Below are 22,717 nucleotides of genomic sequence, written 5' to 3'. Positions count from 1 at the left end.
TCATAAGTGAGGTCAATAGTAAGTTATATCGCCCGATAAAAGACGTGTTGTAACATGGGACAGCAGCTTGTTTGAAAAAATACACACCGGTGGATGTTTTCTTTTCTTCTGCTTCAACTATTGTAATACTACTGAAGACTTGCATGATATAACTATACTTTGATAGATTTGTGAATTCAGCCTCCGTGTACTACCGAAAACTTTGTTGATGTGGATTATCTTATCGTATTCAAATGAACGAGATATGACCTTGGTTGTTACTTTGCTGATATATGACTATTTCTATGACCGATCTTTGTGCGACAGGACAACAATATTAAAGGAGGGATAGCAGTATTGTGTGCTTAGGGTATGATTATTGTTATTTATTTTTATTTTTTTGGAGAGGGTTGGGTTAGGATGACAATGTTTGAGTCAGGAGGTTTTTTGAGCTTGATCGATAGAGTGTAAATGATTGAACCTTTATCGGGATTTTTTTTTCAATACGTAGTATATTTCGTTATGTTCACCATGCAAATTGTCACGCATATATTTTGTCGCCTTTTGAAAACTGTTGCAAGGAAGTAAGCATAGAGTTGCGCATTCTCCAGTTTTGTCCAGGTTGAAAAGGAAAATGGTATTCAGCATCTGAAGCAATGGCCGATAACTTTTAGATTTATTTTCACCTTTAAGGGGCTTATTTATCAAACTTAAATGCCAGAAATATACTATGAGGAGTATAACAATTATCTGAATTTGCTTGTTGTATTCACAACGGAGATTATAACTTATTTATGTTGTCCGTGGACGTGTATTCTATATAGTATTATTGTGAATGTGATATTTAGCGTTGGATTGACATATAATTTTGCTGGTACCCGTCATAGCCAACATTTACATGATTAATCAACACATGTAAAAGAAATTGACCATTGTTCGGTTGAATTCGGTATTATTAAAGAGGTGTAACGCCCCGGGACCCGTTGCGTAAAACCTACCAGGCATTATAGCCAAATTGGAATAACAATAGCGTCAACACGAGGAGCAAAATATCACTTCATATACAAATCGAAAAAAACAAAGAAAGGCTTCAAAAGCGTATGTTACGAAGACCTGAATTACATTGTTTTCAAAGGGCTTTTGATTAATTTAGATTTCATATTGAGGCCGTTTTGTATTGTAAGTTTCAAACTGCAATTTGTTGGGTATAAGAACGAGAACACTCATTTTTTTGTATGCTGTCCAATATTATATGAAGCACATTTTTATATATTCAAGGCTGTTATCTTTTTATTTCACAAAAAACACGCACACTCAGGAGCGGGGTTTTATTTTGTATTTTGTATTATGCTTATACATATATGTTTCTTAGTTCATGCTTAGTTAGTTTATTCATTCAATTATCCATTTATTTATCACGGTTAGGGGTGCAGGGTGCAAGTACCCTACCCCTAACCTTCCCATCACTCTCTTTTTAGCCCCCCCCCCCCGTTTGAAGAAGTTGATTTTTTTTTCTCATCGGGGGGGGGGCGGGGGGGTTTGAATAATAAAAACATAATTGAAGCAAACAATCATTCAAAGCGACAAGTTTAATGAAATCATATAGCACACACGACGATGAATTTTGATCCAACCTTAATTTAGCCTATTGTTCATTTAGCGGAAAGAGAAATACCATTGAACCCAACATTGCGAGACGGATGTTCTGCTTATACAATCTGGGGCCCGTTGCAGAAAGAGTTGCGTTTAAACGCAAGTCAAAAAATCAATCGCAAGTCCAAAATGCGTGCTGTTGATTGGTTGAAAATGAAGTTACGCATGATTTTTAAAGATGCGTTTGATTGCAACTCTCTCTGCAACGGGCCCCAGCTCGCATACCTATAAAGTTTTTGTGATGGAGTTCACTTGTAAACAAATAAGAATAGATAAAAGAAATAAAATAAAGATAAACCAAAGAAATGAAATAATGGTTCTCAACGTTTGCCTCCTGGGGAAGGAATTGACAAGAGGAAACAAGGTGCTTTCAAGTAAAAAAAAAAAGAATAAAATAAACAAAAGCGGTTTAATCTTCTGTTTTCATATTTTTTCAGGGGGGGACCCTGAACGCCCCCTATAGTTCCGGCCCTGTACTCTGTGTGTAACTGAGTGTTCAAAGTGAAAGTAACATTGCATGTAGGGCATTACGTTGACAGTAATGGTTCATTTGTACTCTTAACCGTATCATGACTGAACAAAGTCACTGTTCAAGAGGAAGGGAAACTAAATCAAAGTATTGTAGACTTAACGCAAAACAGCCACAGACGCAGAGATGTATTGTTGACGCATGCGTGGAAGGGGGACATGGATTGGTTGATCAGTTTGTTCCATATTGACTCCTATTGTAGTATTTAGCATTCTCGGGAACCGTCCCGATATCACAAAAGCTCGCTGGTAAAGTCAGAATTCGGTAAGAACGACACCTACCTGAAATTTACCACCAGTGACGTCGATGATTTTAATGACGGCTTATGATATCTATCATTTCATTACCCACTTTTTTAGATTCCTCACCGGCGAGTCGTGACTAATTGTGACGTCACAATGGAGGTTCGTCATCGGTTAACACGTGGTACCAAGCGATGGTTCATCCTGACCGGTGTATTCTTCGTATCGTTCCTGGAGACCGGTACCGTGCGGTCGTTCGGGGTGATATTAAATGATATGACGTCAGACTTCGGGACCTCCACGGCCTACATTGGAACTATCATCGGCATGGCCCATGGGGCTACGTATTGGTTATGTAAGCAATATTCCATTTGATATTTCTTCCTTTTTTCATTTACTGCAGCCTATCCCAAGAATTGTATTGTAATTGAAAGTCACATCCACACGAGAACGTTCTGGTGGGTGTTTCATAAAGCTGTTCGTAAGTTACGAGTGACTTTACGGACGATTGGTGATCCTATCTTGTGGTAAAATAAGTGCGCCATATATTGTACTGGCGTTGATTAACCAGTCGTTCGTCAAGTCCCTCGTAACTTACGATCAAGTTTAGCAAGAAACGCCCACCAGGTATGGTTGTACGACGTATGGATATACGACGTAAAGATACGTCGAATGACACTGTACGATTTGTTCGCGTCCGAATGTTCTTCAATTCCGGGATGTGGCTTTTCACGATAACACAATTTTCATTGAACGTTTAAATGGCCAGTAAAACGGAATGAGAGAACAAAAAGGCAATTAACGTTTATCGATTACCAAAATGAAGTTCCTTGAAATTGAGAGGGAAATTTAGAAAAATACAAGACAATATGTCGCTGGTTTTAGTCCAGTACTTGGCACTTAAGATGCTCTCTAGACAATCGGGAGTTAAAGGAATCGTAGACGAAGAATATTATAGTTTTTGTTTAAGAATATAGGTAAATATGAATAACTCTAATAACGAAAATGTTTTAAGCTAAGCACATTTCTAAAAATATGTTGTTGGTCACCTCGTCCTTTTTTATTTCATCTTTTGTGAATAATAGCAAAGTAAGAGAAATCTAATCATCAAATTTGAGGATAACTGTGGATAATTTTCAAAGGAAGCTGAACTTGGACCGTGGTTAAAGACAAAAGGGGTGTGACTAGTATGTAAAAACACAAATCAACAAATAAAAAGTTTTTTATTATTATTATTATTTCAAAGTAAAAATGCGATTATGCTGTGATATGTTCCGTATTCTATTTGACTTCTCACTTATGGTTCATGTTTTGATTGTAAATAGAGTCATCAAGTTCTCGCAAGTTTTATTTTCTCGGAAGGACTGAAACTTAACGAAAATAGAGTGTTGATAATAAGTCAACTTCATTTTGGTACCAATTCAACCATATGCTGGTTAAAACCATTGTTTTTATTGGCTTATAGGTTAAAGCAAAGTGAAAAAAAATAAATAATACCGGTTGCATTTCTTTGTTGTTCCGTTTTCGTTTAATTGTAATTGTCAATGAAATTAAAATTCTCATAAAAGGTCACACCGTCGTTGAAATTTGTGATGTCATTCACCATTATAACTGACCACCATGCAATAGTGGATTGCGTGACTTTGTATTATTTGCTATTAGATATTTGTTTTATAGAAAACAGATGGTAAATTGTTGAATCAAGTTCACCGAAAATAAACGGAAATCAATGTCTCTGTACTGCCTACCATGTGGCGACCTTAAATCAATAATTCACACATGCTGGAATGAAAACTCTTATCAATGACTTTGGAAAAAAACAGAAGATTGGTGGACTCGCAACGGAACATCTTTGAATTTAACTCCGCCGCCCATGGGCGGCGGAAGCCAAAAAATCTAGGGGGATCCCACCTGGAATTTTGGGATGGACACAGGTATAAAATTGGACAAGCAAAAAAAAAAAAAAGATTATCAACATAAATTTTAGGGGGGTCCGTCCCCCACCTCAAATTTAGGGGGGGACAGGACCCCCCACCCCCGCTTCCTCCGCCCCCCTAAAAAAATCTATAAATAACGCTGGGGTCGGGGATAATGAGAAATTTAGAGCCAAAGTTCCCCTTGAATTAGTCTTTCTCATCCATTGTCCTATAAACATCAATAATATCGGCCAAATTGAAACCTTTTTTCCCGCTGTTCAAGAGACGTCATTCACCTGGGTCATTCAATCTCTTTTTTTAATGCTACTCCAATATACTAGTTATGATCCTTTTGTTTCCATGGTTTCTGCGTGGTTAGAGTTGCAGGTGACGTCAGAATTTCCCAAATTCAAAACCACAAATGATTTCTGATTTTTACTGAATTTCATTCATCATTGATTATGCTTGTTTTAATTGAGTATCGGGTGTGTCAGAATTAATCACCAGTATTGATTATTTAAACAGCAAGGACCGATTATTGTTATTTGTCCGACATCGGATTCCGGAACCTTATATACTCCGGATGCGGATAGTGTTTTATATCGATGGGGGAATTCAATGCTATCGAAAGGTTGATTGAGTTAAAGAGGGAAAATCAATCAATGCTGAACATTTCATCAAAATCGGATGTGAAAACGAAAGTTATGACATTTTGATGGTTTGCTTAATTTCATCTCCATGATGAGTTATGTGCAGATTCCGGTCGGTATTGATGACGTCGCCCACTCACTATATTTTTATTTTTTTCTATTTTATTGCATGAAATGTGAAACATTTTGATTTACTACTCGTTACAATGTGTAAAATAGTTTGATTCCTCTCTTTAACATGGACGTGGAATAGCCATTGTTGGAACCCATTGTGATTTGATTAAATGGTTCCCTTTATGTAAAACCTGGGATGAAATATTGTACGATTCATTCATTAAAATACAAAAGAAATATTGAGTGACTTTATCAACTAAGGGAAAAATAAGAAAACATTTGAAAAATCATAACTTTTTATTATTTTACATCTGATTTGAATGAAATTATTGGGGTGGACTTGTCTTTTAAATAAACATGATTGGATAATGGTATGAGGCTTGATTTTCAAAACCCTTGAATAATTGTAGCCATAGGCCTATATTTTGTCTCACTTGCTGCTACGCTAGTTCTTTGATTTAACTTGTTGCCCGAAATTAAAATCCAATTATCTCATGGATAAAAGAATCATGAAAGTTGTCAGCAGTGAAAAGATGTCTTCCTCCGACACTTACCATATCAATCAGAGGTCAGTGCTTCTTAGTTAATCAAAACCAAGGATTTCACTGAAAATGTCAGCACTGACAATTTAGTCAGCATAGTCAGTGCAGACAACTTTCATGAAACGTCCCCAGGTATGATTTTCTTCTGATCTAAGACATTATGGTCCGTATTCTGAAGTCGGGTTTAACTTAGACCATGGTCTAACTCTCTGCTAAAATTATGGGAAGCCAAATGTGTCAAAATTTTTTGTAAGTTGTATGTTTGCTGTGCTCTTTCCCGATTCATCGATGATGAAGACAATTATCTTTTCATACTTCCTAGGCAAAATAATATGAATGATTTGAGAGCCAAATGAGCTGAAATATGATATCTCTACTGTTAGTGATTTATGTAACAATTGGCTATCCATACTTAAACCACAACTTTAAACCTGAGTTTAAGTTAAACCCGGCTTCAGAATACGTTTCTTGTATTATCTATCTTTCTCCAGCGGTATTGAACACCCCTCTTCTAAGGCGGTTCTCTGTCCGTCAGGTAGTCATGGCTGGTGGCCTGATTGGATCACTAGGTCTCATCTTATCAGCCTTTGCAATGAAAGGATCACTCTTCGCTGCAGCTCTGTTTTTGTTTGGTAAATCAATTATTTATTCAAATTTCGCTATTATATTTTTTACGTATACTTCAGGGGCAATGGAACGGGTGGGTATCCTTCCCTTTCTCCATCTTTTCTCAGTAAACTTGTACAAAAACTTTAAAATGACCATCAGATCTTTTTTTTTTTTTTTGGGGGGGGCATGGTCAGTCCCCGTCACCTTTTGGCTCACCCCCTACCCTTTCAAACCGTTCTGCAGCCCCTAGCTGTACTTACCTTCCTGTCCTCGGTATCAATTTTTGTCTCACCTGCATAGCAGAGTGAGACTATAGGCGCCGCTTTTCCGACGGCGACGGCGGCGGCGGCGGCGGCGGCGGCGACGGCGGCGTCAACACCAAATCTTAACCTGAGGTTAAGTTTTTGAAATGACAGCATAACTTAGAAAGTATATGGACCTAGTTCATGAAACTTGGCCATAAGGTTAATCAAGTATTACTGAACATCCTGCCTGAGTTTCATGTCACATGACCAAGGTCAAAGGTCATTTAGGGTCAATGAACTTAGACCATGTTGGGGGAATCAACATCAAAATCTTAACCTAAGGTTAAGTTTTTGAAATGTCATCATAACTTAGAAAATATATGGACCTAGTTCATGAAACTTATACATAAGGTTAATCAAGTATCACTGAACATCCTGCATGAGTTTCACATCACATGACCAAGGTCAAAGGTCATTTAGGGTCAATGAACTTTGGCCGAATTGGGGGTATCTGTTGAATTACCATCATAACTTTGAAAGTTTATGGATCTGATTCATGAAACTTGGACATAATAGTAATCAAGTATTACTGAACATCCTGTGCAAGTTTCAGGTCACATGATCAAGGTCAAAGGTCATTTAGGGTCAATGAACTTTGGCCAAATTGGGGTATTTGTTGAATTACAGCCATAAATTTGAAAGTGTGTTGGTCTAGTTCATAAAACTTGGACATAATAGTAATCAAGTATCACTGAACATCCTGTGCGAGTTTCAGGTCACATGATCAAGGTCAAAGGTCATGTAAGGTCAAAGAACTTTGGCCACGTTGGGGGTATTTGTTGAATTGCCATCATATCTCTATAAGTGTATTGGTCTAGTTCATAAAACGTGGAAATAAGAGTAACCAAGTATCACTGAACATCTTGTGCGAGTTATAGTAGTTTTCAAAATCAGCACTGCTGCTATATTGAATTGCGTGATGCAGGTGAGACGGCCAGAGGCATTCCACTTGTTTATAATTATAACCGTTTTTTAATGAACATTTTCATTCCTGGATAGTCTTCATTAAATGATAACACATTTTAGGAGTATTTCATCAAAATTTATCATCCTATAAGTTGTCAGATATGAACTTTCCTTGTTTAAGCATCAATGTTTGCAAGAATGGGTCTTTGTACTGTTTCTCATGTCCCTTTCCCCCCTCTTCTTCTCAATGCATCAGGGATCGGCTTTAGCACAGTGGTTTTACCAGCAAACTCCAGTCCCGTGGATTACTTCCCTGATCTGTTTGAAATTGCCTCAAGCATCAACCTGACAGGTGGAGGTATTGGTCTTATGATTCTACCGCTTCTTTTTGAGGTCTTTGTCACCAGCTATGGTTGGAGGGGTGCCTTGATGCTCCTAGGAGCCATTAATCTTAATACACTCGTGAGTGGCGCCCTCTTAGAACCAGTCCCAAAGGCAGAGGAGTCAGCAACAGGAGAATTGCCTCTGGATGACACAATGGAGATGGAGAGGGAGAGCAAAAGGGAGCACAGTGGACATTGTTCATCAGGAGCATGCGGGAGGGTAGAAGAAGAAAATGGTACAACTGATTTGTATGTTGATTCAGAAGGTGAGACAGATGATCTGATACTTCATGAACATACTGGCAATGGTCATCTGAGACACTCTGAAAACACCAACACCAATTGCAAATCAGATGGCAAAGTTCTTATACGTCGCATCAGCGATACCGAAGATGCACCCCCCAATGGCTATACAAGCTTTGGCTCCGAAGTGGAAAACTCGGACAGCAAACATCACCACGAACTAGTAGCATCGTACAATACAACCTCAAACAGTGTATCTGTCAAAGAGGCAATCGCCTCTGAAGACTGTCCAAAAGACAACCCAAATCGGACTTGTTTTGGAAGATGGTGCCACAGCATTGCCGAGTTATTTGACCTCTACCTCTTCAAGGATTACCCAGTCTTTTTTGGCATATGCCTCGCAACAATCCTCTTTGGAGTCTCCTACGATGGCTGGGTTCTCTTTGTTATTCCTAACGCAGAAGCGAAGGGCTTCGACTCACAGATGTCCGTCTACGTCGCGACAGCCGGCGGCGTCGGGAATATATTCGGACGCTTCTGCATTGGCTTCTTCACAGCCAAGAAGTTCATTCCTAACGAGGTCGCGTACCTCATCATGAACCTTTTATCTTCAGTCGCGTTTTTCATCAATTACGGTGCCACTACTTTCTGGTTTCTGTCTCTGCTGTCTTTCGTAAATGGTTTTTCTCTAGGAGCCAAGACATCGCTGCAGTTCATCATTGTCAATGGTTCTGTTGCCACTGAGAGGTACAAGGCAGCCGTCTCTATGCTTCTTGTCTCTCTTGGTATTGGGTTTCCAATTAGTGGCGCCCTCTTAGGTGAGCTATGAAACAGACGGATTTCTATATTTTTATCAAATGTGCACTTTTCGGATGATGGGGGGATAAGCTGTTACAATGGCTATGGGCCAATGGGGACTATTTTAATTACCCTAAAATATTCATAAATTTCATTTGTATTAATTTGGAAGCTTGAATTTGATCAATTGGATCATTTATACCATGTTTATCTACCAATAACTGGGAAATGCGTATTCTTTTTCGAGATTAATCTGTTGCCATGGCAACTGCGGAAAACGGCATTTATACATTTTGCAATTACAAGAAGATTTGTGTTATCCACCCCTCAAAATTGGGGAAATATCACCCCAAAAAATCAGATTCTACAGAAAACTGTAAGTAAACTTCAATATTGTGGCGAGGAGCTGTGTACTATTGGTATTCTGTTTCCTCAATGCTTTCAAGTTCAACCTCTCTAGAATTGAGAACTTGAAATATTGTCGGATTTATCATTTTACTTTCCAGCAAGTTTCCATACGTACTGTATCTCTCTCAAACAAGCAAGTGCATTTATAGAGAGAATTATCAATCTGTATTTCATTTCTGAAAACTTGAAAAAATTGTAGCAATTAAAAAAAATGATACTAACATTACCAATTTAAAAATTAGATCATTCAGGCATTAAAATAATGTAATGCCCCATATGAGATATCCAACAAATTCAGCTGAAAGAGTCAAATCATTGATTGACAGTGACACCCTCCTTCTTTCTAATTTATGTACACAGGTGGTATCTATGACAGGACCAAGTCATATAACATCTCCTTCTGTGTCATTGGGTTTATTGATGTCATCTGCGGGATTCTCATAACAGCACCTCTGATAGCAGCAGTGATAAGGAGACGAAAGAGCAGAGATTCCTCACCAAGGGAAGTATCTGTTTAGCCCTCAGACATTCCCCTGGGAATCCTTGAATACATTGCCCCAGGAATCCTTGAAGACATTGCCCCAGGAATCCTTGAAGACATTGCCCCAGGGATCCTTGAAGACATTGCCCCAGGAATCCTTGCAGACATTGCCCCAGGAATTCTTGAAGACATTGCACCAGGGATCCTTGAAGACATTGCCCCAGGAATCCTTGCAGACATTGCCTCAGGAATCCTTGAAGACATTGCCCAAGGAATTCTTGAAGACATTACCACAGGAATCCTTGCAGACATTGCCTCAGGAATCATTGAAGACATTTTTCCATGAATCAGGGGTATTGATTTCGAAAGCATCATATGCAGGGCTCTCTTTATCTACATGTATCCTTGCCAGCATTGTCCAAAAGGCAGAAAGAGCAGAGTCCTTACCAATGAAAGTACCTGTAAAATCCTTTAATATAATTATTGCCTTAATAATTCTTGAGGACATTTTTCCATGAATCAGGGATGTTGGTGTTAAAAGCAGGGCTCTCATTACCTATCCTAACCAGCATTGTCCAAAAGACTGGAAGTGAGATCTTACCAGGGGGAGTGCTGGTGTAACACATACAGATGTCCAGAAGGCAGTAATCTCCGTGAAAGACTTTATTCCCACAGTTCCAGTTAATATACAATGTCCATTCATAGGTATTATCTTTGGGGATAGTCTTCACCAGACCTGTAATAGTAATAGTGTCCATGAGAAGTCCCGGTGGACACCATGGAAGACATCACTCCAAGTATTCTGGAAGACTGCATTCCTTGCCGAGTGGATTAGAGGAGACATCATGTTTGCCAAATCTAAGAATTGCAGCATGTCAGGCAATGTCTCCCAGAGACTAAAATATATCTATCTACTTTCAATGTTGTATGTGATCCGGTGCATTGCGATTTTTCAAGAAATCACATTTTGCATTAAATATAAAAGTTCCAAGAAGAAAAATTTTATTTAAAGTTTGGCATGTTGTTAGGAAAACTAAAATCATATTTTTTGTGGCAAGCCCTATATGGTCGGAGTAAAGTCCAAATCGGCTTCAAGTCGCAGGCGATGTCATTACGATTTGGAATTGAATTTGTTTTTATTCATTTAGGGAGGCCCTAAATGGACTGAACTTGGATTTCAGTAGTCCTACTACTAATGTGAACTCTGATCCGTAATATTTTATTGGTTGGAATGTTCGTACCAAATGTTATCACAATTAATTTGAAATTCGGATCGCAACGAATCGCATAGTGTGAGACAGGCTTTCTGTAATGTTAGAGTGGCAATTTATCTCTGATATGTATTAAATAATCATTTTCTGTTAATCTCTCTCTTCAGGGCCCCATTTCATTAAGAGTTGCTATGATAGCAAATCTTGCTGGAATGTCAACTACCACGGCGATTAGTATACATTGAAATCAAGCAAAAAGAATATTCAGATAGCCATGATATAAAGTTACTGCAATGTATTTGTTCACATCATACACACAAAATACATACATGTATAGGTTTTTTTTATCAATTTCACATAATGTATGAAGCGCAATTTTCCCTCACACAATATAGACAAGGGCTCCAATGTCTATTTTCTTCACTGAACCTAACGTTATTTTGTCAAAAGGACTCCACGAAAAGGCAGCAGCCAGAGTAGAGGATCTTTGCCTCACGTGTGGAAGGGAAATTGGCTTGGTTGATTGGTGGTTTCATCCTGTTGAAACGTGTTGTAGCATTTAGCGTCCCCGAAGACATTCTCATTATGTAACACAAGAATCCCTACTATCTGAACAAAGTGATATTCAAAAGGCTTAAACTTTTGATCATGAAGGTAGCATAATCTAGATATTCACATTTTCCAACCCCCCCAAAACAATAGATTTTTGTCTACTGACATGGCATAAAAGACAGAAAACAAAAGAAAAATTAAACACAGCTAACGTAATACCTGGTAATGGGACCTATTTTTCAATTAAACAGAATATTCAACAGTGCTATGGGTATTATTTTGCCATTCCAATTTCAAACTCAAAACTACAGATGTCATTATCGGCAAATGGAGATTACAAACAAAAGTGGAAATATGACATATTGACACAGACGATTTATTAAGAGATTAGATTAGTTTCATGTTCTGTGTAGACTAGACAAACCAAATCATTCAAAAATTGGTTTCATATCACTTACAATATGAAATATATAGCATATATGCTACAAATACACTATCAAATTTGTAATCCTATCAAAAGGCAAAACTGGTGATTGTAGATGAGAATTGATATTGCAAATGATTGTATAACAAAATCGAAACTTATGCTAATGTTTTTGTCCTTAAACATTTGTGTACAAGTTGAACAAAATGAAATGTAAGCAGAATAGTTTCCTAAATACCTGCAAATCAATGTTTGTTTTAGGATGTTTGGGGATACAAGAATGTATCATCTTTTAAGATTTTTGAACTAGACTGGTCGCCCGTCCCCACTTCTTTGGAATGCATACATGTACATACACAACAAAAGCAAAGTAAAATTAAGATCTATAAACTAAATACATTCATAACCCAAAAATAGCACTGATAAAGATAATCTGCAGTTACAATATTTACATCATATACACAACAAAACATTAAACCAAGAGAAAAAAAAATATAAAAAATAACCAACTGCTAATAAAAGATTTTATATAAGATTATTATCTAACACAGCATGTACATGTAGGTTTAGCCGGTAACGCCACTTTTGCTCCAGCGACAATTGCTCCAGACTTTATTTCGTCTAAGACATAGAGATAGGGTTTTATAGGAGGGTTAGGTTTAGGATAGGGTATAGTGTTCAATCCAGGCTTGAAGTTGGTCATTCCATTAATGTGTGGAATCTGCAGTGGAGCAATGTCGCCGGATAAAATGTCATGGAAGCGGTCTAGCCAACTATTCTTGAATTTGGAAATTCATGTAGACTTAAAAGCAAAGTCCACTCGATTACAGTTACTAATAATTATATAAATTAAGCCATTTATACAAAAGTTGGGTATATACACAACATTGTCTGTACAAAATCTTGGTTAGCATGATATACCATTATTATTCTTACCTTTTCATACCATCCAGATCAACTTTCTCCTTCTATCTGTATTTGTCAAATTCTTTTACTATTTGTTTCTTAGTTGCTACTCTATCATCAAGTACTTTTGATGCTAGAATCTCATTAACATAAATTTTCAAATCATTTTTTTTTGTAGTGATTCAGGCTCTCCACTTTTAGTGAAAATGTTTCATCATTGAAATACACACGTAAAATCTTCACTTTGTATCTATATTTTGTTTTTCTTTCCTGATTTATGACTCTATTCTAACACTGCACAAATCACCAATTAAATAGAACACAAAACATAATTATACATTATTGTTCAAATTTTCTTAAGTGCATTTATTTTGTTAATTATTAGAATGATTAGTTGCACTAAATTCATATAGTTCATATTGATATTATTAGAGTACTAATACATGTATTGAATTTTCGTGAGAGCTGCAAACTTAACAACATATGTGCTTGGCAGATTTAGTTTATATTTAATGGTTGTTTGTGTATTATTGATATGAAAGAAACCACCGTTGATTTACAGTATTAAAACGTATTTATACAGTTATGTGAAATAACTATTTGTCTATAAGGGATTGAAGAGTTTCATTATTTTTTATGTATGTTTATAATCATGTTACATCTGTCTATGACAAATAAATAAATATTATTTGATAATCAAAAAAATGTTTTTACTTGTACTTTTTTATATATTACATGTATTGTTGTATCAAAGTTATTGTATCATAGTTAGAAACTGATCAATAGTGATTATTTTACTAACATAATGAATGTGGTTTTGCACGTAGGCGATCTCAGATGACCGTTTGTCAAGAAAATTAAAAAACAGATCATATCTATTTATTCTGGACGAAACATCAAGAGCTCAAATCGCTTTGATAAAAAAGAAAAATGAAAAATAAGAGAACATTTCCCACTTGCTCATTTGGAAAAATTATCTTGGAAATAAAAATCATATTTTTGAAAATATTAATATAACGAATTATGGCACATTTTTATGAAAATGGCAAAATGGGATATGGTCCCATTTTGGAGAGATCGCTTCAGATTCCATTTATGCTAAGTGACTTCCTAGTACAACATCCTGCCTGGTATGAAATACACTATATTTACATAGTTTCATAATAGAGGCATGCCAGAAATATATCAAATTCTGCAATCTCAAGATACAAGATATACAAAGATATACATTACTTTCATTTACCTTTAAACTTGAAAGCTACGAGCAAACATACTTCCAACATTTGCCAAGGCATGTTCGGATACATGTTATGAAGCGATAAAGCATTTAAATTGAAGTGTTGTATTTTGAAGTATAATATGATTAAATAAAAATGCGCACTCCTAATTCTTGGGGGCATGTTCAGATACGAAGCGTAAAAGCATTTCAATTTGAACATTTCGTTGTCCAGAATGATAAAACAAGCTCTCAACTGCGTTCTGTATATTTCTATTTAAAAAAAAAAATCAGCAACACAAAATAGTCGCGTTCTGGCGTCACTTCAAGAACCATATTGGACGCTTTATCAATATACACGCCAAATTTAGCACAATCCGCAAATGAAATCTGCATAAGTCATTGGTTCAGACCAGTTTTTAAAGCTACTTTTAGGCATTCAGGTGAATGACTATTCAATTGTGAGAGAAGAAATCATCTGAAATATCTATTGTATAGTCCCTTCAGAGCACTTCAATGCATTCTTACTTCAAACAGCTTCCCAAATGGAATTACTGCAGGGGGGAAAAAATCGGAAGTCAGATGAAAATACAATGTTTATGCTCCTTTGGAACTGCAAATGTGTAAAACAAAGGAATGACCTGATATGCCATTTTTCAGCTTAAAGTACGAGTGACCTAGGGACACGTTCTCGTAGAATCATCCGTCGCGCTTGACCGCTCATGAACTGTTGGTCCCGAGTCTGACCGAGAGTGATCTGCCACCATTCTTTGTTTGGACACGCCTGGAAAGATACAGAAAATCAGTAAAGATTCAATAAATTGGCAACGCATCAATGGACTGGAAAGTTAAAGGCTTGCTGGGGAAGATGGAATACTGTAAAAGACATTTAGGGCTTTCATCCAGTGAATTAGATACAGTGTTTAAAATAAAAGTTCTCTGGTACTTTTCAAAATTACAAACAAAACAGGAATATACTTTAAGTTCATAACAATTTTTCTAGTGTGAAAGGATATTACAAGAACTTTATAAGAATGTGTCTAATTTGTCTTTTTGCTGGCTCATATCTATGCAAACTTTATGTTTCAGGTAAACACAGAACATGAATTATCAGGTATTTTGAAACCTAATTAACCCTAAAAGGACTGGGCTATTTGAGATCTATTGAGGACTAGGGGGGCCATCATGGCCCCCCCCTTCTGATCTCGGCCGCCGTTCACGCGATCGCGCCGAAATTTGGCACGCACATTCCTCACCACATAAACTACTAGTATTAAAAAAAACATTCTGAAAATAATTATTTTTTATTTATTAAGAATAAAATATGCTAATTTATTCATGAAAAACATTATTTGCATATTTAACACCCAATTTCATTATGAATTTTCTTCTTTTTTTGCAGATCTCATCTTTTTAATCTAATTCAAAGGTTTTCACAAAGAAAAATTTCGAAAGCCAATTTTTTCCTTATGCATTTCTTTGTTTTTAGAATTTCTTATGTATTTCTTGTTTTTTCATCTATGTTTTTCATTGTTTTTTTCAATGGAAATTATTACAGACCATTTAACAACTAAGTAAAACACTAAATTAATTAAGCAGACCTATTAGAATAAAAAATAATCACCCTTTTATGAATTTCATCTCCCATAGACTTTGTACACAAAGTATAAAAATGAGCCATTTTCGGCATGACATTGTCTCGTAAAAAGTCACGTGACATCGCGATGCTATACCCGTATGTCACGAATTTGGTCTCAAAATTTGTGCGAGACTTCAAAGAAAAAAGTCATAAAATTTTGCATCGCTAATTTTTTGCATTTCGGAAATATCGTGCTAAGCGTCGAGGCGGGGGCCATCATGGCCCCCCTAGTCCTTTTAGGGTTAAAGGGATACTTCTGGCTGAAAATATGATTTGAATGGATAAAGAAAAATCAGACAAACAAAACACTGATATTTTTATCAAATTCAGACATGGAATAACAAAAATAATGGCAGTTTTAAGTTATGGATTATTTCAGTAAAACAGTTATATGCACGTCTTCATGAATATTCCATGAGCAAACTCATGTCAAATCCTCACTTGTTCTTTTGTATTTTATTATATCAAATCATATTTATCAAATTTTGTTCTCCGAGAAAAAAAATTGTAATGACAACTGATTTAATGCATTATACATTCAGTGCTGTTACTTATTATAAGGGCGACATATCATATGAATTATTAATCATTTCACGTCATAACATAAGAGAAGGGAAAGTGGGGGTGTGACATCATCCACCTGTTGAACTATTATGACAGTGTTCGTATATTTTTTCACAAAATATTGCTTAATTTTCAAATTCAATAACTAAATTCAATTACTTTATCAGATTTTGATGAATTTTTCATCATTTTGCTCGGGGGATTTTTACTCTATTTATTTAAATAGAATTATTTTCAGCCCGGAGTACCCCTTTAATTTGGTGTTTGAGTCCATTTGAGGAAACTATTGGAAATTCACATTGGCGTGACTTTATCTGTGATTATCACCTTGGCTTGAACTAGCGGCTTGTTGGCAGGTTCAGCTTTGACCTTTGACCTCTTCGGAGCGACAGGGGATGGGGTGGAAGGCATGCTGAAGGCTTCGTTGAGAGCTTTTATACTCATCTCACCGCCGAGGATTGACCCTTGCACTTTACTACCAATTGGGGGCGACAATAGTAGACTTGACGCCAGGATACTCTCCTGAAAGCAGAAATAGATAAGATAGAAACTTTTTTTTCATTATTCCAATACTTCCTAGCAAAATGATGTGTATTATGAAATGGTGATTTGATTCCTAATGTTCGGTTGACACTTGCATGCTTTATGGTTCCCGCATAGCTTGCGCGTGGGCACGCAATCATGCGGGCCAATGCGCGAACTATGCATGCCAGCTTTCGGATAAGTGCGTGACAAAATTTTGAACAAGTTGACAATTTTGGCACGCATTACAAATTCATGAACTTTGCGCAACCTAGTCGTGCCACTCCATACCACTGCGTGGCATCAAATTTTGTGGCGCAAAAAAGAGTAGGCACACACCCAGGTTAGTGGCACGCAGTTCATGACAGGGTCATGTATACTTTGCGCATAGGCTAAGCAAACTTCATGCATAGTTCGCGAATGATATGCGCAAAATTTTGAGTGCAGACCACGTGATCAGTGTAAGTCGTCCTAATCAACGAACGTAGAGGGTGACAACACCAGAACATTGGAATATTTAAATTTGCACTAGATACGTCACAGAATAGGGTGACGAGAATATTTGCTGAAAGCACGTCGGGACAGAGCGTGAACTATACACGAACTATGCGCAAACAAGTCGTGAACGTGTCGCGACAATGAGTGAACTGATAAAGCCAAGTCGTGCCATAAAGTGTCCCGCACTGGCGTGCATCAATGCAGGGCAATGTGGGCACCACAATGCGTGCAAGTGTCAACCGGGCATAACTATCACATACATATCATCTCAAATTTGGTCTTAAAGTAATATGTTAAGATATGAAGGTAAAAAGTGACACGGTCAGAAAATTTCGCGCAGAATGGTCACAGAAATTTTGAGCAACCCCCCCCCCCCCCATTTTAGGTTAACTGAGATAATACACAGAGACATAGTTTCACTCAACCACAGTCAGAAAATGGGTGTTGATTCGAGTGGTGACTCTACAGATGAGGGGCCCGTCTTACAAAGAGTTATGATTGATCCAATCAATCTCAGCTAATGTATGGAAATCCATCCATTCCATGATTTTTTGTACAGGAAATTTGCACAAATCTCCTTAGTAAACAAAGAGAACCACACTGAATTTTCAAGGGACTGATGAATGTATGCATATAGATCATATCTAGAATATATGTTGAACAAACATGCATTTTAGATGTTGATGGCCATCCATAGTTGTGGTTGATCGTATCAATCGCAACTCTTTGCAAGACGGGGCCTAGATCAAAACTGTTAATATGGGGAATCAGCAAAAGCAATTAGCTCTACTAGTTTGAGCTAAGTTATTTCACTTCCATCTAAGTATAACTTACATCTGGCTCCTGCCTAGTCTGGTTTCCAGACCCATTCTCTTTTTCCCTTTGTAAGCAGCTGGACAGTGACTTTCTGACTTTCTTCATGGGCGATACTGATTCAGCCTGGAACAAAGAATAATGGGCGAAGAACAGGTGAGCACATGTTTATTAAAGCGACCTTACATTGACAAATCATGGGGAAATCAAGGCTAATATCAGAACAGAGAAGGGATGAAAGTCTTTCACTCGGCTGCATGCCTGGGGGTGTTATGTAATAGACGCGGCATGTCTGTTATAGGAGAGCAATATTTAGAAGACTAACCAACCAGAAGTAAACTGCATGTTTTCACTTTTAAACATGTAACTTCACAGAGGTTATTTATTGTGGTTTAGCAATCAAGAGACCTGTTAAGAGTCTAGGAATTGGGATTGTTGGAAACTAGCACTGCGATGACCCGAAATAAATAACCATAATGAGTTTGGTCAATTGCAGGGCGCTATAAAGACAAATGTTAGTAGTTGCAGTAAACACTGATTTCATGTAAAATTCTGTAAAACCAAGATTAATTGCCACTATATCATTGTGGATCTAGATCTGATACAATTACAATTGGTTGGAAAAAGACCTGACAAATGTCATGCTTATTTTGCTTATTTCTCAGCAAGAACGACATTTCTTCCAGAATCCTATGGCACAAATGTTTTTATTCATACAAGTATATACCCTTGCTGAAGGAAAAATGGCTGGGAATCGAACCCATGTCCCTCAGATTGAAAGACGCGAGGCTTAACCACTAAACAACAACGCCCCCATGTGTCATTCATTCATGGCCCTACTCAGTGGAATTTCAGGATGAATTACACACAAGATAAGCACATTGATAAGCTACAGTTTCCCTTTAATTTAATAACTTTAATAACATTAGATCTGTATAGCGCGCTTTCCATCTTGATTAGATGCTCAAGGCACTTCAGAGCAGAACAAAAACTATACATATAATACATGTCTGAACAATAAGTCAATGTCTATTAAAAAGCACTCTTAAACAGGTATGTTTTCAGGTTGCTCTTGAAGGTAGTCACTGCGGTCAGGGTTTTCAATTTAGCCAAGAAGTAGACTTGGGTCACTCTTAAATTCAATTTTTCACATTAACATGACAACATCAAAAAAGATTCTTTACCTTCTGGAGGATGGAACGCTTCAAATTATTGACTGCTTTTTTATTCTGTCCCTCTCTCTCGTCTCTCGCGATGATCTCTGAGATATCGGAAAGCTGGTTTGGGGTATGAGGCTAAGAAAAAGAGAAGGAATTGTGTCACTTTTTTATTCAGATTTGCTTCGTATATCTAAACATAAATATAATCATTAATTTGTCTAGCGCAGCTTTTATATGAATATAATCAGCTGCGATTGTTTGGAGCTCTTTTTACTTAATTCTATGTGTACACAGCAATTGAGAGAAATGTTTTCAATTTTGATTTGAAGATAGTCAAGATTGGAGAGCTTCTTATGTCAATTGGCAGGATGTTCCATAGTTTGGGGGCAGCAAGTGCAAATGCATGATCGCCGAGTGTGATTTTTTTTTTGTCAGACGAGATCTGGAATAATAATTTATCTGTGGAACTTCACAGGCTTTGACTATGTGATTGGGTTTTAAGTTTGAGTAATTCTGTTATGTAGTATAAAGGCTTGAAAGATTAATTATATATTGACTGGCCTTGAGGGTAACATCAAATATGTCGCCCGCAACAGAATCATATTGGTCCGAGTCTTTAGACGAGGGCAATATGGTTCTTTTAAGGGCGACATATTTGAGAGCCAGTCGATATTTATTATTATTACCTAAGCCTGTACAATATGAAATTCAAGTCCAAATCAAGCTACTATTTGGAACAATTTATATGCCTGTTTGCTTTTCACTACTTTTGATTTCAGGTTATTCACAAACTTAGCGAAGTAACCCTTAATAAGCAATTGTGACGCAAATTGTTACCTTCCAGTCGCGCATCATGCATGGCGCGCACATACACATAACGCGTAGAAATCTACAATGCGTTGGTTCATAAACTGGTTCCAGCCAGATTTTTCAAACACTGAAATTAGCGATCAAAATCGGCTCCTACTGCACAAGCGCATTAGCAGAAATACATGTATGGCCAATATTGCCTTCTGTTTTATACAGGATTCCTATGGGCAAAGCCCGAGGAGGGCAACATGGCAAATGTTTACCTCATTGGTCTCTGATTGAAAGTAGCAAGCAAAATATGGCTTTTGTTAATCTCCTAAAATGCCTTGTATAAGTAATAATGATTTATATGCAATTAACAGTGTTTTGAATGAGATTCTCTGTCTGTTCTTCAAGATATAAGAATTATTATAATAATAATAATGGCAAATTTATCCAGGGGAGCCTCTTCAGTGTTAAAAACTAGATAATTCAATAGGAATTCAATTTTACTTTCTCTGTAGGAGTTAGATTGTAGAACTCCATAATTCACCACAGCTATATACTTTGATCACTAGTATATATCTTTCTATTTTTGCTATTATTTCCTATCTTACAAATATATTTAGCTAGATGTATTTATAATTCAGAATATGGGTTAAACTTTTTACTTCATTTTGTGTAATGTTGAAAATGGTTCAAACAGTTCTTTAAAAAAATTGCTTACCATTTTCCTGATCGGTCCACCTGCTTTCTCGATGGCAGCGAGGGCGTCCTTGAATGGGGTAGGAGTCCTGGGCGTGTCAATCAGTGATCGTCTGATTCGTGGTGTTCGGAATGTGCTGCCATGGTAACAGAAAACAGGCCGACAATAATTATCATGAACAAAAAGCGTTTTGCGCTTATAGTTTTTATTCGAAACCTGATTTACCTTTAGTAATAGTTCTATTAAGGTTTTATCTATAGGGGAGGAAAAAAAACAGAAACAGAGCTCTTTCAACAATGTTAGTGAAATGGAAGATTACTGATGATAATCATGTTAGAAGTGTCGCAATGATGATAAAAACAGATTATAATGATAATAATAGTGATAATTTATTCATTTTTAAGTCTTTTTTAGTAGGGTGGCTCCATCAGTAATTGGCATACAGATACTGTTTCCTTGGAGGCCCCATAATGGAAATATAAACATAACATTGGATAGAGAGGGCGCACTGAGCATGTAGCACGAAATTTTAGGAGCTTAAAAAATACACAACAAAATCCGTCTGCATCTTCTTCAAATAACGCTTTTTCACAACAGAATCATGAGCAAAGTATCTAATAACACCAAATCTACTAATGCTAAGGCATATTCCTTGCGGAATAAGCCTTCTTCCGACGATGAAATCAACGAACAAAGTGGCCGTCGTGAGTATGCAACAGAGGAGTCCATTGATAAGCTACGTAACGACTTTGACGGGTCAATGAATAAAATCATGGAAAAATTGAATATTATGAATGACGGAATTTCTAACTTGAGAGCAGAAATAGGAGCTGTGCGAAAAACTACCACGGATCTACAAAAATTTGCAGAGAATACGACGGCGCGAATTGCGCATTTGGAGAATGTGGTGCTACCTAAAATGGATGAGAACGCCCATGAGTCGGAGACCAAGCTAACAGATGCAATTACTAGTCTTGACATACATGAGCGGAAACTCAACTTGTTGTTCTACGGAATCAAATCAACACCCGGAGCGCCCAAGACATCAAAGAATGCTTTACAGGATATTCGCGTCGCCATTTCTACGCTAGGATTCTCTCCAGAGAAGGTGAATGCAATGTATTTTGTGAACGCGCATCAGCTCCCACGCAGGCCCTACCCAGGAAGCAGCCAAGAACGCCAAACGCCAAACGCCGGACCCGATAATTGCTAGGTTTGGATCAATGTTTGACCGCGACGAAGTCCTACAAGCTTTCGAGAGCAAGGTTCGCGACAAAAATTCTCGTCCTGGATTCACTATCCGCACGGATCTCCCCCCACATCTCAAGGCCAAGCGATTTCAACTTGAGAAATTGGCTTATTCACTACGCAAAGACAAGGGTAAATCTACCAGAGTTCGCCTCATCGGTACAAAGCTTCAACTAGAAACACGGGACAAGGGTAAAGCCGGAGCTCCGTGGGACATATACACAGAGTAAACCCCGTGAAACTGGTGAGAAATCTATGCTTTCAATCACTATATTGTGTCCATCTGCAAATGTATAAACTATAAGTTAAAGTACAAAAATATTTCATGATGGCACTTGTCTTTGCTTTATAATAACAACTGGTGAGAAGTCAACGCTTTCTCTCTGATTAACGTATCTACTTTCATATTCCGTATGACACTTTATGTATAAAACATTACTTACAGAACATAAACTATACCATGATGGCATTTTATTTGCTCTGTAATATGACTCTTTGCCAAATTAGTGAATATGAATCCCTACTTCACATATCTCTGATTCATAAGTTGGCCTAAATCAGTGCTTTTGCGTTATTTTCAATATCAGTGCATTTGGTGCTCTTGAATACCTTTTGTCATCAATCTTAGTCTCTCATAAGCTAATCAAGTGATATTTTTCAAACACTAAGCCTATATTTTGATGAGTCTTTTCATAACATAGGATGTTATGT

General features: G+C 37.1%; 2 protein-coding genes across 4 annotated transcripts; one reads left to right on the top strand and one right to left on the bottom strand.

Annotated features, from left to right (window-relative positions):
- The first annotated feature begins 2 nt into the window (after positions 1-2).
- LOC129263726 (riboflavin transporter RibJ-like) lies at positions 3-11,658 on the top strand. 3 transcript variants are annotated; one of them, XM_054901635.2, is made up of 5 exons: positions 3-349; positions 2,521-2,758; positions 6,117-6,257; positions 7,702-8,889; positions 9,638-11,658. In XM_054901635.2, the coding sequence occupies exons 2-5, from the start codon at positions 2,560-2,562 to the stop codon at positions 9,793-9,795; spliced, it is 1,686 nt and encodes a 561-aa protein (XP_054757610.2). In that variant the 5' UTR covers positions 3-349; positions 2,521-2,559; the 3' UTR covers positions 9,796-11,658. The 3 variants fall into 3 exon arrangements, with proteins under 3 accessions (XP_054757610.2, XP_063957113.1, XP_063957112.1); XM_064101043.1 differs by lacking the exon at positions 3-349 and adding an exon at positions 2,411-2,425; XM_064101042.1 differs by lacking the exon at positions 3-349 and having other exon boundaries at positions 2,494-2,758.
- LOC135154328 (myb-related protein A-like) lies at positions 11,250-21,227 on the bottom strand. The gene is made up of 6 exons (XM_064100431.1): positions 21,202-21,227; positions 20,780-20,894; positions 19,288-19,398; positions 18,125-18,229; positions 16,598-16,792; positions 11,250-14,851 (listed from the first exon to the last, which is right to left on the bottom strand). Exons 1-6 carry the CDS (start codon positions 21,225-21,227, stop codon positions 14,729-14,731), a joined length of 675 nt encoding a protein of 224 aa, XP_063956501.1. The 3' UTR covers positions 11,250-14,728.
- Positions 21,228-22,717: the final 1,490 nt, after the last annotated feature.

Source organism: Lytechinus pictus, chromosome 6 (genome assembly GCF_037042905.1).
Source record: "Lytechinus pictus isolate F3 Inbred chromosome 6, Lp3.0, whole genome shotgun sequence".
NCBI classification, from domain to species: Eukaryota; Metazoa; Echinodermata; class Echinoidea; order Temnopleuroida; family Toxopneustidae; genus Lytechinus; species Lytechinus pictus.
Note: the sequence above shows the minus strand (reverse complement) of the source record. Positions and strands in the feature narration are given on the sequence as shown.

Bases quoted from the DNA above. Each gene is read 5' to 3' on its own strand.
- LOC129263726 (XM_054901635.2), top strand. From the start codon at position 2,560: ATGGAGGTTCGTCATCGGTTAACACGTGGTACCAAGCGATGGTTCATC. The intron at 6,258-7,701 runs GTAAATCAATTA...TCAATGCATCAG, and splicing joins TGCAGCTCTGTTTTTGTTTG to GGATCGGCTTTAGCACAGTG. The intron at 8,890-9,637 runs GTGAGCTATGAA...TTATGTACACAG, and splicing joins AATTAGTGGCGCCCTCTTAG to GTGGTATCTATGACAGGACC.
- LOC135154328 (XM_064100431.1), bottom strand. From the start codon at position 21,227: ATGGGGCCTCCAAGGAAACAGTATCT. The intron at 20,895-21,201 runs GTATGCCAATTA...TTACCATGGCAG, and splicing joins CCTCCAAGGAAACAGTATCT to CACATTCCGAACACCACGAA. The intron at 14,852-16,597 runs GTGATAATCACA...GTATCTTTCCAG, and splicing joins AGCCGCTAGTTCAAGCCAAG to GCGTGTCCAAACAAAGAATG.